This window comes from Rattus norvegicus, chromosome 8 (genome assembly GCF_021556685.1).
Source record: "Rattus norvegicus strain SHRSP/BbbUtx chromosome 8, alternate assembly SHRSP_T2T, whole genome shotgun sequence".
NCBI classification, from domain to species: Eukaryota; Metazoa; Chordata; class Mammalia; order Rodentia; family Muridae; genus Rattus; species Rattus norvegicus.
The window spans coordinates 74,981,938-74,996,856 of record NC_141541.1 but is presented as its reverse complement, the minus strand read 5'-3'; the positions used below and the strand labels follow the sequence as shown (position 1 = coordinate 74,996,856).

Genomic DNA, 14,919 nt, shown 5'->3' with positions numbered 1-14,919 from the left:
CTCCCCAGCCCCGGAAGGTAGGTCTTTAGGAAGGAGAATCCATTGCGTGGGAGGAGCGGGATAGGCATAGAGAATGGCAGTACTGAGAATGCACCGCAGTGCCTGGGGCACACCAAATCTTCCCCAAGCCAAAGCTGCCCCAGCTATCACTGAGCTGGGCAGGAAGAGCTGTGTTCTACTGCAGCCAAACATCACTGGCTAACACAGCCAGGACCCCATTGATCCCAAATGACATGTCCAATGGAGAGGCTAACCTCACAGATGCTCGGGGGGCGATGACTTGGAAAGGGGTGGGACGCTCCAGGGGAAGCTTTGGTACCTACATTTCCCAACGTTATGATGAAGGCCCATTTAGTTGCCTGAGTCTCTTTCTAAGCTAAAATCTGCAGACAACCACCTGGTACCACTGGAGATCATGACTCTTCTCTGCTCTTGCCTCATTACTCCCAATACTGGCATTCCTGTTTGGTTACTCCATTGTTTCAAACACACCGGAGGGTGTGTGTGTGTGTGTGTGTGTGTGTATGTATATGTGTGTGTATATGTGTGTGTATGTGTGTGTATGTGTGTATGTGTGTATGTGTGTGTATGTGTGTGTATGTGTGTGTATGTGTGTGTATATGTGTGTATGTGTGTATGCATAAGTATGTGTGTGTATGTGTGTGTGAATGTATGTCTAAGTGTGTCCATGCATATGCTCATACACATACCATACCCCATGTGTAGAGGTCTGAAGACACCTTGCAGGAGTGGGTTCTCTCATTCCACTGTGTGGGTCACACCTGAGCAAAGTTAGGCTGTCAGACTTGGCCACAGGCACCTTTGCCCACGGAGCCATCTCTCCAGTCCACAGTGGGATTTTTGCTGTTGTTTTTTAACATAAGGCTAGCAAAACCTGCCTACCAGAGAAAAATGACTCTACCAGCTATCTGTACATTTTCACCTTTTGCACTGAATCTAATGTATTTACAAGCAAGTGCATGTTTCATAAGCCAACAGCTTGGTGGATTCTCATAAACTGTTCACAGTACACATGCCAAGGAACTGTGTATACTCAGCTACCTCTGATGCCACTTTCCAGTCACCTCCTCCTCACTGCCCACAGGACATCCACTCCTTGACTTGCAGCCCCAGGTTTGCCTTAGCAGGCTGGAGTTTGTCCTCTGCTCACATGACAGCCTGACTTGCAGGTCAGTCACTCGGCAGTTGAGCAGGTAAAGTACCCAGCTCTACGGGGAGGGCTGGGCACTGGCTTAAAGTGGAGGTGGGCAGGAGACCGGCTCCATCCCCTTGCCTCTCTCATGACCAAGTCTCAAAAGTTCTAAAGCCAGCGCAGGAACAGAGAAGGGGCAGGACCTGGGCCATCTTGGCTGGAAGATGATCCTGTTTCTGGAGATCCACGCTGAGGTCAACATGGCAGCTCAGTGCCAGGGACAGCAGAAAAAGAAATTCCCATATACTTCTAGAAGTCCAGCGGGAAGCCTGGAGCAAGGTGATTTAGTGTAGCTGTGTGCTGGGTTCTGGACCCTGGAGAAACCAGCACATGGCACTGGTTGGGCTTGTGGTGTTCTGTTCAGCCCTTCCTGCTGGGAAACCACTTCTTTCCAACCCCAGTGCTGAGCCTGCTGTCTACCTGTGTGACTCTGGGTACAGGTGCCAACTGCCAGCTGCCGGCCTGGACCTGTTGCCTCCTGAGCTGCCCTCATTCTGTCCCCCAGTACACATCTGCACTGAGGGATGACTGTGCACCCCTAATTGAAGCCAGCTTTGGGCTGGGTTTGTAGCCCAGGGGTAGAGTACAAGCACAAAGCCCCAGGTTTAATCCCAGTGACACATAAATTGGACATGGTAACACACGCCTGTAATCCCACCTCTCAGGGGGTAGAGGCAGGAGAGTCAGAATTCAGTCATCTTCTACTACATTGTGAGCTTTGGGGGCCAGCCTGGGCTAAGAAGAGACCCTGTCTCAAAACACCAAAAGCAAAAACAGAGTCTAGATTTTCCAATGTTCTCATCACTTATTATCAGAGTTTGTCCTTCATCACGGAGCTGTTCTAACTGCACAGTGCAGATGGCAGGGCTCTGCCCAGGGCAAGTAGTCAGGAAGAAGAGTCCTAGGCCGGGCCTCATGGCTACTCAAAGAAGCCCTTCCTGTAACAATGCTCACAACAGCTACAGTTGATATGACTGTTCCCTGTTCCCTCCTCATTTTGCTGAAGGCTGGGGGCGGGGGGCTATGACAGAGACCCAGAGAACCCTGTAGAGACATGACTTGTGTGTGAGATGCCAGCAGAAGCAGTGGGGGCAAGCTAGCGCTAACTCTCTGGCTAGAAGGACCTTGGGTCCTTTCATATGGCTCAGTGGGCAGTGCTCATCTCGATTCTAGACAGGCGACTCTCAACCTTCTTGATGCCGTGACCCGTTAATGCTGTTCCTCATGTTGTGGGGACCCCCCAACCATAAAACTATTTTCACTGCTACTTCATAACTTAATTTTGCCACTGTTACGAATCTAATGTAAATATCTGATATCCACGATATCTGATATGCAACCCCTGTGAAAGAGTTGTTTGAACCCCCAAGGGGTCATAACCCACAGGTTGAGAGCCTCTGTTCTAGAGGCCTTGTGTTAGGTCCTCAGCACAGCAAATGTACATAAATAAATAAATCTACATCTTGGGGAATGTCTTTAAAAATACAGGTTTCTCCTTGCATTCAGGCTGAACCCAGAAACTGCATTTTCAGAGAGCATTCCAGAAGATTCTAGTGTAGCTGATCCCATGACATAGTCTGAGGAACACTGATCTATACAACCCCATCCTTAGGTTGCAGATGGGAAAAATGAAACCTAGAGGAACTCCAATGGCTTACTGAGAGTCACAGAATCCATTTACACATCCTCCATTGTGGTATACACAAATGCACACGCGGGCACACGTGCAGGGAACACACAGAACCTGACTGAGGGACTCTTCCATAGGCAGACTCTCGCCCTGACCTGTTTTTGTAAGGTGAGTGTGAAGACAGGGGACAGAACAGAGTTTTCTCAAGAGTCCAGCACTTATCTTCTTTCTATCGGCCCAAGTGTCTTCTTCCTAAAACCCAGATGTGCTCCCTCCCCTGCCCACTACATGCAAAACAAGACAGAACTTCCTGGCCTCCTCTGCCTGACCCATTCTTTCTGACCTCCAAACCCATGACTCTTCTACAAAGCCTTCTCCACGTGCTTCCTTCCGATTTCAGGTGCTTGGCCTCCCGTCTCTGCCCGCGTGATGCCCTTGGCACCTGGGCCAACAGCACTTCTCTCACCTTGCCCAGTCCTCCTGTTCTTTTAAGGCTGATGTAGGAATGTGGTTCCTTCAGGAAGTCTCTTTACCTTCCAGCCCTGGGTCTCTCCTCTGACAATCAGAGCACTGGACCATTCATTTGCAATCTGCGCTTACTACCTATTATGTTCTGCTTTGAACTATGAACTTTAGTAATTTCCAGCTACACAGCTCAGCATACCCTTCTAATTACCCACCCACCTAGTAACGTGCCTTGCACGTAATAAGTACATAAAGGATGTTAGTAATAGTGGAGCTATGCAGTGCTGGGGGGCGGGGTGCCGAATGCCTGGGGGCTTGGCCTGGGAGAAGGTAGTTTTTGGTTCAGTGACTTTCCTATGTTTCCTGGCTACCCAAGCATTCCAGAGGTAATCTTTGCACACCAAGGTCAGACTCCCCTTCAGTATGCTTCTACTCTCATAATCAACTTTCCTGACTGTCACCACCCATAGACATTGAGTCTCCTGGCTTCAACATTGGCAGAACACCTCTGCTTTCTTCATCTGACAGGGTCAGGGAGGTCATTTCTATGCTGCATCTTGTGCAGTGGACTCTGTCCATATCAAAATATCACTAACTTTCCTACACTGGTCAGAAGGCCAGGTGCCTGTCTTTCTGTTCCCACTCCAGCCAGTGGTGAGATTGCCAGTTCACTGCCATGATGTAGCCCTGCCAACTTTCTTACAGGCTGGCCAAACCGGCTAACATGTTCTTAACCGAGCCCCCAGAAGCCCTGGGCCATATTTCACACAGGACGAGCCTCACTGAAGACTGACCATTATCTCTGCATCCACGACCTGCTTACAACATGGCCACAAGATGTTAATTTCAGAATCACTGACAGCTTAAGTTATAGGTCCTGAGCCAAACTTTCAGAAGGGAGCCCTTTCTTCTTTGTTTGTTGAAGTACACATGACCTGTGAGAAGGAAGGGCTCCCTCCTGCCAGGGCCCCTGCAGCTGGAGGTCTGGGAGAAATCTTTACTGGAATTTGGAAGTCTTAATCCTGAGTCTCACAGTTCAAGTGCCTAGAGCAGGTTTTCTACTTGGGGAAAACTTCAGAATATAGCTCTCCTCCTAACAACCCCAGCCCGGCCATTTCCAATCACCCACATACCCCAAATAACCTCCATCAAGCCTCTGTCTTTCTTATTAAGATATTCACCTCCATAGATGATAGATAGATAGATAGATAGATAGATAGATAGATAGATAGATAGATACATAGATAGATAGATACATAGATACATAGATACAGAGATACAGAGATACAGAGATACAGAGATACATAGACAGACAGACAGACAGACAGACAGAGGCCTTGTGTTAGGTCCTCGGCACAGCAAAAGTACATAAATAAATAAATAAATCTATACCTTTGGGAATGTCTTTAAAAATACAGGTTTCTCAGGTTTCTCCTTGCATTCAGGCTGAACCCAGAAGCCTGCATTTTCAGAAAGCATTCAAGAAGATTCTAGTGTAGCCCATGCTACATTAGACATAGTCTGAGGAATACTGATCTATAGAACCCCATCCTCAAGTTGCAGATAGGGAAAATAAAACCTAGAGGGGCCCAAAGGGCTTACTGGGAGTCACAGAATCCATGCACACATCCTCCATTGTGGTATATACAAGCACACATATGCACACATATGCACACACGCACACCACACACGCACACACACACTCACACACATTTAGAATCTCTACTTACCAATGTAGGTCCACTTGGATCCTGTAAAGAACAGAGGGAAACAGATAAGTACAATACAACAGAGCTGAAGCAGGTGAAGAAGAAACTCCACATCTAGTTTTGAAATGGGCGAGGCTGAAGAGGAAGTCAGTGCCCCAAATAAGAACTTCTGACTTAGAGCCAGAACCATGTCTCCTCGGAGCTGTGCTCCACACAGAGCTCAGGATGGGGAGTTTATGGGGGTGGTTGTAGACCCAGTAAGGGGCTTCTGGAATAGATGCTATCCCTAGACATATTAGAAACCAAACATAGGGGCTGGGGATTTAGCTCAGTGGTAGAGCGCTTACCTAGGAAGCGCAAGGCCCTGGGATCGGTCCCCAGCTCCGGAAAAAAAAAAAAAAAAAAGGAAAAAGAAAACCAAACATTATTAACTGGACAGGGAATTCCAAGTGACTTGAAACTCCAAAGGTAATCAATGTGTTGGTTTAGTGGAATCTCTCTCATTCTCTCTCTCTCTCTCTCTCTCTCTCTCTCTCTCTCTCTCTCTCTCTCTCTCTTGCTCTCGCTCTCGCCCTCTCACCCTCTCTTCCCTCTTCTGGTAGATATCTTGGGTATGAGTGATAGGGCTCCTCACAATGGACCAAACACTCTTGCGTTCTATCTTCTCCCATGCTGGAAACACTATTTAGCATCTTGCTTTTTTTCCATTCAACACCATATCCTGGAGAACTTTTTACATCAGTACCCAGGGAGCAGAAATGGAAGGTGTTTTCCTCCAAGAGAGCTGCCATCCTCATCTGAGTCTCAATGCCAGCCCTAGCAGGAATATGGAGGAGAAATCCTGCCAGGAATATAACCCGAGCCACCCACCACCTCCCACTCTCCACCTTTCACAGTGCACAGGTCCCACATCAAGTGATATTTTTAAGCAGTTGTTGCAGGACTCTGCTCTTGTCGCCCGGCCTGCCCACCTTCACCCTCCCTCTGGAAGAACACTGAACCCCCAAGCTGAGATGTGTCTCCCTGTACACTGGGGGACTCCTGAGCAACTTTTGCTGTCGTCTCTGAGTGTCTCTGGTTGGGAGGAATAGCTGGAAGAGTAAAGACCTGGCTCCCCTTTGTTTCTCGATAAAATGTGGTGTCAAAGATCTGATCACCCTCTGTGAGCAGGACTGTCCTACTCAAGCCAATGGTGGCTTCTACATTGTGGTTTTTTTTTTAATTTTTAATTTTTTTCCCCAGAGCTGAGGACTAAATGCAGGGCCTTGTACTTGCTAGGCAAGCGCTCTACCACTTAGCTAAATCCCCATCCCCCTCAATGGTGGCTTCTAAAAGCTGAAAGAGAACCTTGCTTTTTCATTTCTGTCTTTCCAATGCTGGTATCACCTCTTTTTTCCCCCTCCATTGCTGCTATTACTGCCTTGTTTCATTTCTTTGCCTCTGTGTTAATTTCATTTTTTAATTTTCAGACTTAATTGATAATTTTGATCAAATGACATCTGGACACAGTTTAGAGTCAGACAGTTCTGCGAAGCTTCTTAACAAATATCACTGCCCCTCCCCCAGTCACTTGCCATTTAATTACTTCCCAGGGTGGTTTTAGACTCTTTTAAATGATTCTTTGAGTATTTTCTCCATACCTTTTGAAAATATATTCATATTGTCCCCATTTGGGTTTTGTACACTCAAGCGCCATTTACTGACTTCCTACCATAGAAGAGGAGAATGTAGTTTTCAGGTGATGTCAGGTGACCTGTCATAGATAGACCATATGCCTGCTACAAGTCTCGGCATGTTTATCACTCATGTACCATGTTCCCATGAATTTCAGGAGCTTTCTAAGGGGGGGGGGTGTGTGTGTCAAGCTCTTCCTAGAATAGAACCATTACCTTTCAAAAAAGAAAGTTGAATTTGGGCAGCTCAGCAGTGCCTGTTGGAACTTGCAAACTCGGTTGGCACCGGGCAAGGAGATGCCCTGAGGAGAGGGCATTTATCAAAGTCAGGCCAGAGGTCCAGGGTCCTGCCCTGCCTCCTTCCTGTCATGGGTGCTAGCAGCTCCAGGAGCTGATGACACTGCATTCAGGCAGCATGACCTTGCCTAGCTCTCCACCTTCAGTTCAGGCAGAGCAGGCTCAATGGAGTTCACTGAATCAGCCCTCAGCCATTGCAACAAAGAACACCATGCGGTCTCCAAAAACCTTTCAGCTTCACCTTGTGCTTCTCCTACTCCTGGACTGGGGGCTCTTGTGGGGGGGGCAACTTGGGCAAATTTCAACCCCCAAGTGCCAGGCAGAGCACACTTTGACCCCTTACTCAGCTAACCCTCCAGCCCCAATCTTGTATTAACTGTCTTCTGTCCTCCTCAGTGAGTTTTGTTTGGCTTCATCCCCTGAGGCAGTCAAGAAAGCTGCCCAATAAATATCAGTATAAAAGCTTAGAACCTAGAAGTGGCTAAAACTGCTCAGCGTGAGTGAGAGTAGACTGCAAGCTCCCTCTTACCCAGTTTGGAGAATGAGTTGGACATGATGGGGTGGGGTTGGGGGAGAATGGTTAGCCCCAAACTTGTAAAAAAAAAAAAAGAGCAATAGAGAGTCCTTCTCTCCTCTGTGTGAGGTGCTTGGTGCTAACACAACTTCTGGTGAACTTCAGTCTCCATAGATTTCTTGAGAGTTAACAGTTAGCCAAAGTTAGCAGTTTTCAAAATCGATCCCCACTTTTTTGGGACTTCTCCCACATTCTGCTTCTTCCTGACTGCATGGGGAAGGTGACAGTAGGCAGACCCTGCCAGCCAGTGGACGAAGATTCAGTAAAGGGATCATTGCATGTTACCCACAGAGTCCAGGGAAAGGAGTGCAGAGCTCTGATCCTGCTGGGCAGGAGCAATGCTCTCCCTGCTGCCTCACCAGAGGCAATCATTTACAGCCATTACGGTCACTCTTGTTCCCTTCTATGGCAACCCAAGAGCTGTACACCCACAAGTATCGCCACAGTGTGGGGTCCACTGGCACAAGCAGGACCCAGTCCCCACCTTCTCCTAAGGAAAGTGGCTGGGGGAGAGGCAGGCTAAAGCTTGCCTTCCTTTTCTTAGTCCAAAGGAGTTAATTATCCAGGCTTTGGACACGAGCCCACAATTCAGGCTCCTCTTCCCACCTCAACCTGACACCGTACTCAGCACCCTTACCCTTTGGGTTTCAGCCCCTTGCTACAATTAGAAATAAGGCACGTGCACTCACATGTAGGTTCCGTGTAGTAGAGTTCTCCAGGGGAAAGACAATGATTAACGGTGGACTACATTATCCCCCTGACAGGGAGGTGAAGCCTACTGGTTAACTGCCTCAGAGTTCTGAAGATCAGCCAGACCCCCCTTCTTGCGGACCACAGCACACAGGAAGACAGATAGTCCTTTCTCAGCCCTCTGCACGTGGTTCCGGGATCCTGGCTAACAAGTTTCCAAGCCCATCTCCAGAGGTAGTAGTGCTCAGAAAAGAGGCAAATGAGTAACTACAACTGTGCTCCAAGCATCTTTAAAAAGGCAACGTGCCTCCAACTAACCTCAGCGAACAGTGCGTCTCAAAGGATCCCAAAGCTAGCATCCTTTCTTGAAAATGTGCTAGGCACACAGCAACTTCCCCGCTCGCTCAGTAGTGATTTTACCTTGCTAGAGCCTGGCAGAAATCCTTCTGCCCGGGTAAGGCTGAGTGCACAGAACTCATTTTTTTTTTAAGCAAGCAGAAACTTTACCGTTGAGTGGGGCTGAGCTGGAAGGTTGCTCCTTAAGGATCACCAATAGGAGGACGACAGTAGCGTGCAGGCTGCAGTGAGGCATCTTTGTCCCGGCGACTCAAAGCTGCCGCTGGCTCTAAGCTGTGGGGCGCTCTGTTCCGCTCCGAGCTGGCAGCGGCACACCAGCACAGCGTGCACGTAGCCTGGGACCAAAGCGTGCACGTCGGTTGTGTCGACTCGTGGCCGCCTCTAGGCTGCTTTTTATGTGGCGACTCAACCCTAAACATGATGTCATCATGCAGGAGGGCGGGGCAGAACGCCCAGCCTACCCGAGGGCAGGAGCCCCAGGTCCAAGGTGAGTTACAGTCCTGACTTAAGTGGTCCTCAATGGCCCACAGCTTTCTTCTGGGCCACGGGTTACCTGGGGGAGCCAGTTCTCCCAGGGAGGTATGGAAGTCAGGGACCCATACACCACTCACTTCCCTAGATGTGACTGTGGTCTGTCACCGCCCTTACTTGAAAGCCCCAGCATAGGATGCTGTTTGGGTCAAAGCCTCATTCAGAGCCAGAATGCTTCTGCCTGCTCTGGACCGGATAGGCAAGTAGCTGCGAATTGCACAGTGCATCCAGATTAAGCTCTTCTCAATGAAACCACAAAGAGACTTCGAATAAGAAACTGAGATAAAGACATTCACAAGAATGAATAGCATTTCCCCTATGAGGAGACAGGAAGACAGGCACACTCCTTGTGCAAATTCACAGGATTGGTCCATCCTCAGTAGGAAGCTGCTGGAGAAGGTGCCTGCCCGCTCGGAAGTAGTGGTGAAAGCAAAGGATTTGTTTCATTACTGAGTGGAAAGCGTCTGAGACCAGGCAGGTGTTGTGGTGTTGTGTGGATCAGTGGCCAAGCGGGTTCCAATGCTGGTTTACCCCCTGTGGCTAGTGCCCACTCTTCTCTCACCTCTGCCTGCTTTGTAATATGCATACTTAGGCTCTACACAAGAGCACGTTGTTCTGATCACTTTCATGTCGAGCCCATGTGGAGCTGAGTCTTATTGGCCTCCTGCTCTGTTGTCCCCCACACTTATTTCCTATATCTTCTGTTTGTTATTCCCACCCCTGAGATGGTTTCTGCTTCCCTGGCCCCTCCATGTGTCTCTATACCACCTCAGGTGTGGGTCTGGGTTTCCTGCTCCTAGTATCCCTGTCCTCCTACTGCCTACACATATGGACAGTATATAACTTCTAAGTTTGTAACTTGGCCCATCATGCCCTCTTCTCTGGGCCAAGGCAACCAGCCCAGCCTTCCCTGTTCCCCTGTCTGTTCTGACACTTAACCTATATAGATTCAAGTTGGCCTTGGTGACCAAAGAAGACATTTGTTCACCTACAACTTGGAGAGACTGGGCAGCCGAGAACCACCAGGAAGCAGGTGCCACCTGTATTTCAAGGAGTGTTACCATTCTGTCCCTAACAGCTCGGCTATTGTATGGGTAATAAAGGGCTTGAAATCTCTTCAAGGAAGTTGTTACAATGACAATTTTGTCACAAGCATTTCCAGACCACAATAAGCTTAAGGGTGACCTTTTCTCTGAGATAAATGGCCTTGAGTGAGCTCTGGGGTGTCCTAGCAGCACTATGGCTAAAAGCTGAAGTGAATGGAGAGCAGAGGCCCAGAGAGACGCCTGCATGTCAGAGGTGCAGATTCTGGGGCCAGAGAGTGGAGCCTTGACTGGTTCAAGGCCAACTGGACCATACCCGCCACTGGCCTGTGCCACTCCCACGCCAGGTGTTTTTTCAGCATGTCGGAAAGTGCCCGGTTCAGCTTCTCCTCAAATGTTCGCTTTAAAAGGTTCCCTGAAGATGGAGAGAAAAAAGGAGGAAACGATGGAGTTAGTAAAACAGTAAGACCAGATCATAAACTAGGAGTCACAGAGAGAAAGCTTGTGATGTTCCTAACACGTCTCCATCGGACAGCTGGCTAATTGGTAAAGAATGTTTAACAAAAGGGACTCAAGAACATAAGCTGAAACTTGGTGTGGTGGGTTATACCCGAAGTCCCAACACATGGGAAGCTGAGGCAGGGGGATCTCTGAACTACATAGTGAAACCCTGTGTTAACAAGAAAAGGGCAGAATAATATGGGAGAAGATAAGAAAGAGATGGCTCGGAGGGTGAAGCTGCTTGCTGGGAAAACCTAGTTGCCTGAGTTGATCCTTAGATCCCACAGTAGAGTCTAAGGAAGGAGAGAACTGACTCCTTCAAGTTGTCCTCTGACCTCAACATGTATCCTGTATGCCAAAGCATGCTTGCCTCTTAGCCCCACAGTGACAATGGTGGTGGCGGCGGCGGTGGTGGTGGTGGTGGTGGTGATGGTGATGATGATGATGATGATGATGATATTTTTAAAAAGAAAGGGTCAGGATTAGTGGCACATGCCTTTAATCCTTGCGCTCATGAAGCAGGAGAAGGTGGATCTCTGTGAGTTTAAGACTAGCCTGGTCTACATAGTGAGCTCCAGACCAGCTAAAGCTATATGCTGAGACTCTGTCAAAAGAGAGAGAGAGGGGGGGGGGGGAGGGAGAGAGAGAGGCTGAGACTGGCAGAGAGAATTGCCATAAAGAGTTAGCGTGAATCTGAGGGAAACAATACTTGTAAAGAATCAGAAACAAGAGCAGCAAATTGAAATGGGTAGGATGAACAGACTTCACAAGCCACCCCTCACCGGTCTGCAGTCCCAACTCTGCATATCTTTTCCCTGTTTTCTGAAACGAATGTAGCTTTACAAGTGAGGAACAGCTTTGACATCATCAGGCAGGGTTGTTGCCAGCCAAAGAACAGCCCGCTACTCATCGACTTGGGGTGAAGCAATTGTGGCACCTGGCCATCAAACAGGTCCAGGGAACTGCGCTTGGTTAGGATGCTGTATCTAACCAGGCCTGAAGGCCAGGCTAGAGACTGAAGGAGCCGAGGAGAGTGGAGGAGAGGACACCAATTGGCTGTCTAGAGGTCTGGACTGAGGCAGCTATGGCCCCCGCTTCATGCCAATGGTCCTGTGTGTGAGAGGAGTAAGCCTGGGCCCCTGACAGAACCCATATATGGCTAGAAGGAGAGACAAGCCAGTGGAATGGTTTCTGCTCACCCATTCATTCATTCAGTGGAAATATTTTTGTCCATTCGTTCATTCACCTTCTGTGTGGCAGGAACTGTTAGGTAAGCATGTTCTCGGAGGGCACACAGGCAGAAGGCAAAGGCTCACATACATGACATGGACTGTAATTGGAGTGGTGCGATGGAAGGTAGGTGTGTGACCCAGAAGGCCTCATTCTGTCCTGGGTGCTGACAGCAGACATCGTCAGTGTGGAATCAGATCCCATGACTTCATGAACTTTCGGGACTAACAGCAACTGCCAGGGTCCTCTTTGCCAAGGCAGCTGCCGCTGGCATTGGCTGTTCCATGAGTCTTTCAGACAGAATTGCTAGATGTTGAGACTTCATTCCTTCCATTAAACGCGAATGTAGACGTCAGAGAGGAGGATATGAACACGTGTGCAGCCCAAGGAAGTCAGAAGAGGGTGATGGAGGCCTTGGAACTGGAGCATCCCATTTGGTTGCTAGGAACGTCCTCCCCGAGAGCAGCACATGATTTTAACCACTCTCCAACCCCAAGAATTCCATTTCCTAAGGTAGAGATGAGCTCCACAGGGAGTGTCGCTTAGCGGGGAATTCACCTTTGTATGGAGCCAAAGGAAGGGCTGTGTGGAGGGAAACTAACGTTTATTGATTGTCTGCCGTGTGGCTCTTTAATCGCCTGCAGGGTAGGTAGCATTAGGTTTTAGGAATCTGAGGCTTGAAGATCAATCCTTTCTTAACGCAGATTTACGAGACTTTATTCTTGACCCAGATAATTCTATCTCAAGAGCAAGGCAGGCTTTTCTATGGCTATTCTTCCTTTTGGATTCCTCTGAGATGTGGATTCTCTGATTTTCTAGATGGTGTAGTTCTGTATTTTCTGATTAGAGGCAAGGTGCGTCGATTCCACCAATCCATTCTCAGCAGAGGACGAGGCTGCGTCTCCTCTCCAAGCCCCATAGGCAGAGATGGAGACAGAGTGCCTCTTGAGGAGCAAGCATCTGATGGAGTGTGACAGAAGGAACTTGAGACTCGGGCTCTGACTCCACAGTTCTCCAGCAAAGGAGGAGAACCTGAGCCCTCTGCACAGCTCCTTGTTCTGTTAATGAGCTGTGCTTCAGCCAGAAAAGAAGGGGGGAGGAAGAAGAGGGAGAGGGAGGGGGAGGGGCAGGAGGAAAGAAGAAGGAAAAGAAGACTAAGCTGTCTGTACCTGGGCCGAGGCAACCTCTGTGTGCAAAGCCGTGCAGCTCATTGATACAGATGTGAAAATGCAATGACTTTTACAGCGTTGTGCACAGCATGCAGCCAGGGCATGGATTCATAGCCTCTGTGTGAACTGCAACTACTCTACTCAGTTTCAGGCAGGATCAGTGAGAGGACAGTGTGACCCGGAGGAAATGGTGCCAAACTCCTGGCTCTGCCAGGAACCTGCCCTGGATCCTTCACACGCCTCTCGCCCTGGGTCTGCTCCAGTTTCTGACCTCTTAGCTGGGACAAGAATGTCTAATCCCACACAGGTTTGGGCCCATATGTATGAAAATGCTTTGGAAAATAATCAAATACATTCTCTCTCTCTCTCTCTCTCTCTCTCTCTCTCTCTCTCTCTCTCTCTCTCTGTGTGTGTGTGTGTGTGTGTGTGTGTGTGTGTGTGTGTGTGTGTGTGTGTGTGTGTCTTCTCTCTGGTATTGCTCCTTAAGAGCAAGCTTGAAATAAAAGGAAGTTTGTAGAATCTCAGCCTTAATTTTCTAATCTAGGAAAATGAAAACTGGATTCCGGTGTGGAAACTCTCAGCCCATTGCTGCCTCACGTTACCATGGTGAGGCTGGCTCAGTTACTTGTCCATGGACTCCTTCAGCTGCTACTCCTTGTGAATGTGGAATAATGGCTGTTAATCAGTCTTTATAAAAAAAAACTGCATAATTAATTTAAAAACTACAAAGTTCACAATTCTACATACAAGATGATTTATCATTTTAAGAGAACGAATCTTGATGCAATGCACCTTACCTCATTCTAGGTATGTAGGAAATCATGGTTAGCCAACATGAGGGGGGCTTGGAAGATAGAAGATAGAAGGCATAGCTTGGATTTCTTGCAGCCACCTCTCCCTGCACACCTGCTGGCTGGATCCACCCTCCTCTAACCACAGGAGTCTCAGATCCTGTTCTTGGAATCAGTCCAAAGCATGTCCTCTCTTCACAGTGCAGGGACAGCTCCCACTCATGAAGCTTGTAAGTGAAACATAAATCAAACCCAGCCAGCAGCTTCCACTGAGTCAGACAGACAGAAAGGCACAGGGGAGAAAGAGCTTGGGTCTGCATCTCCACAGCACTCCCTGTCCTACATGGCCTTGGGCAAGCAGCCTCTGTCTGAGGAGTGGGGACAGTACTCCCCGTAATGCCAGCACACAGGAGTCTGCAGCAGGAAGAGCACACGTTCACAGCGAAACACTACTTCAAAAACTCAAAATGATAACAATAATTTAAAATATCAAAGATATAAGGGCTATAAAAAGTATACCCCACAGAGCCATAGAGAAGTAATATAATAAACTAGGCATGTTTAAATATGGCACAGGGGCACACTTAACACTGCATAAATGTAGCTCTCTTAAAGGGTCTTGCATGGCTGAAGGAGGAAGAAGCCAGCCCTTTTGTCCCATAATTCCATACTTGATACGGGCAACCTCACCAACTTCCATGGGCCCTCATGGATGAACAGGCAAAAACTTCCAGATACAGTTTTCCCCATGATTCTACACATTGGCTCCTCCAAAACCATATCTGACAGGCTGGAGGGATGGCTCAGCGGTTAAGAGCACTGACTGCTCTTCCAGAGGTTCTGAGTTCAACTCCCAGCAACCACATGGTGGCTCACAACCATCTGTAATGAGATCCAATGCCCTCTTCTGGTGTGTCTGAAGACAGTGACAATGTACTCACATTAAATAAATAAATTAAAAAAACCATATCTGACATTATCCATCACAAACCTAATCTCTCTACTGAAGGAAGAAACCTTCCAAACCACAGGTACTGTACCACAGG

At 48.3% G+C, this 14,919-nt stretch overlaps 1 protein-coding gene across 9 annotated transcripts in view; it reads right to left on the bottom strand.

Annotated features, from left to right (window-relative positions):
- Ca12 (carbonic anhydrase 12) overlaps positions 1-8,974 on the bottom strand; it is a 55,620-nt gene extending 46,646 nt beyond the window's left edge. For 3 of the 9 annotated variants that reach the window (XM_087562807.1, NM_001080756.2, XM_087562808.1), the window contains exons 1-2: positions 8,759-8,974; positions 5,039-5,059 (exon numbers count right to left, since the gene is read on the bottom strand). In XM_087562807.1, coding sequence (XP_087418933.1) covers positions 5,039-5,059; positions 8,759-8,843 — 106 coding nt within the window. In that variant the 5' untranslated portion in view covers positions 8,844-8,974. Of the gene's footprint in view, positions 1-5,038; positions 5,060-5,364; positions 6,993-8,250; positions 8,441-8,758 lie in introns of those variants that run through there. The other 6 variants (XM_087562804.1, XM_087562806.1, XM_087562813.1 and 3 more) reach the window with 5 other exon arrangements.
- Between the last annotated feature and the right edge of the window lie 5,945 nt (positions 8,975-14,919).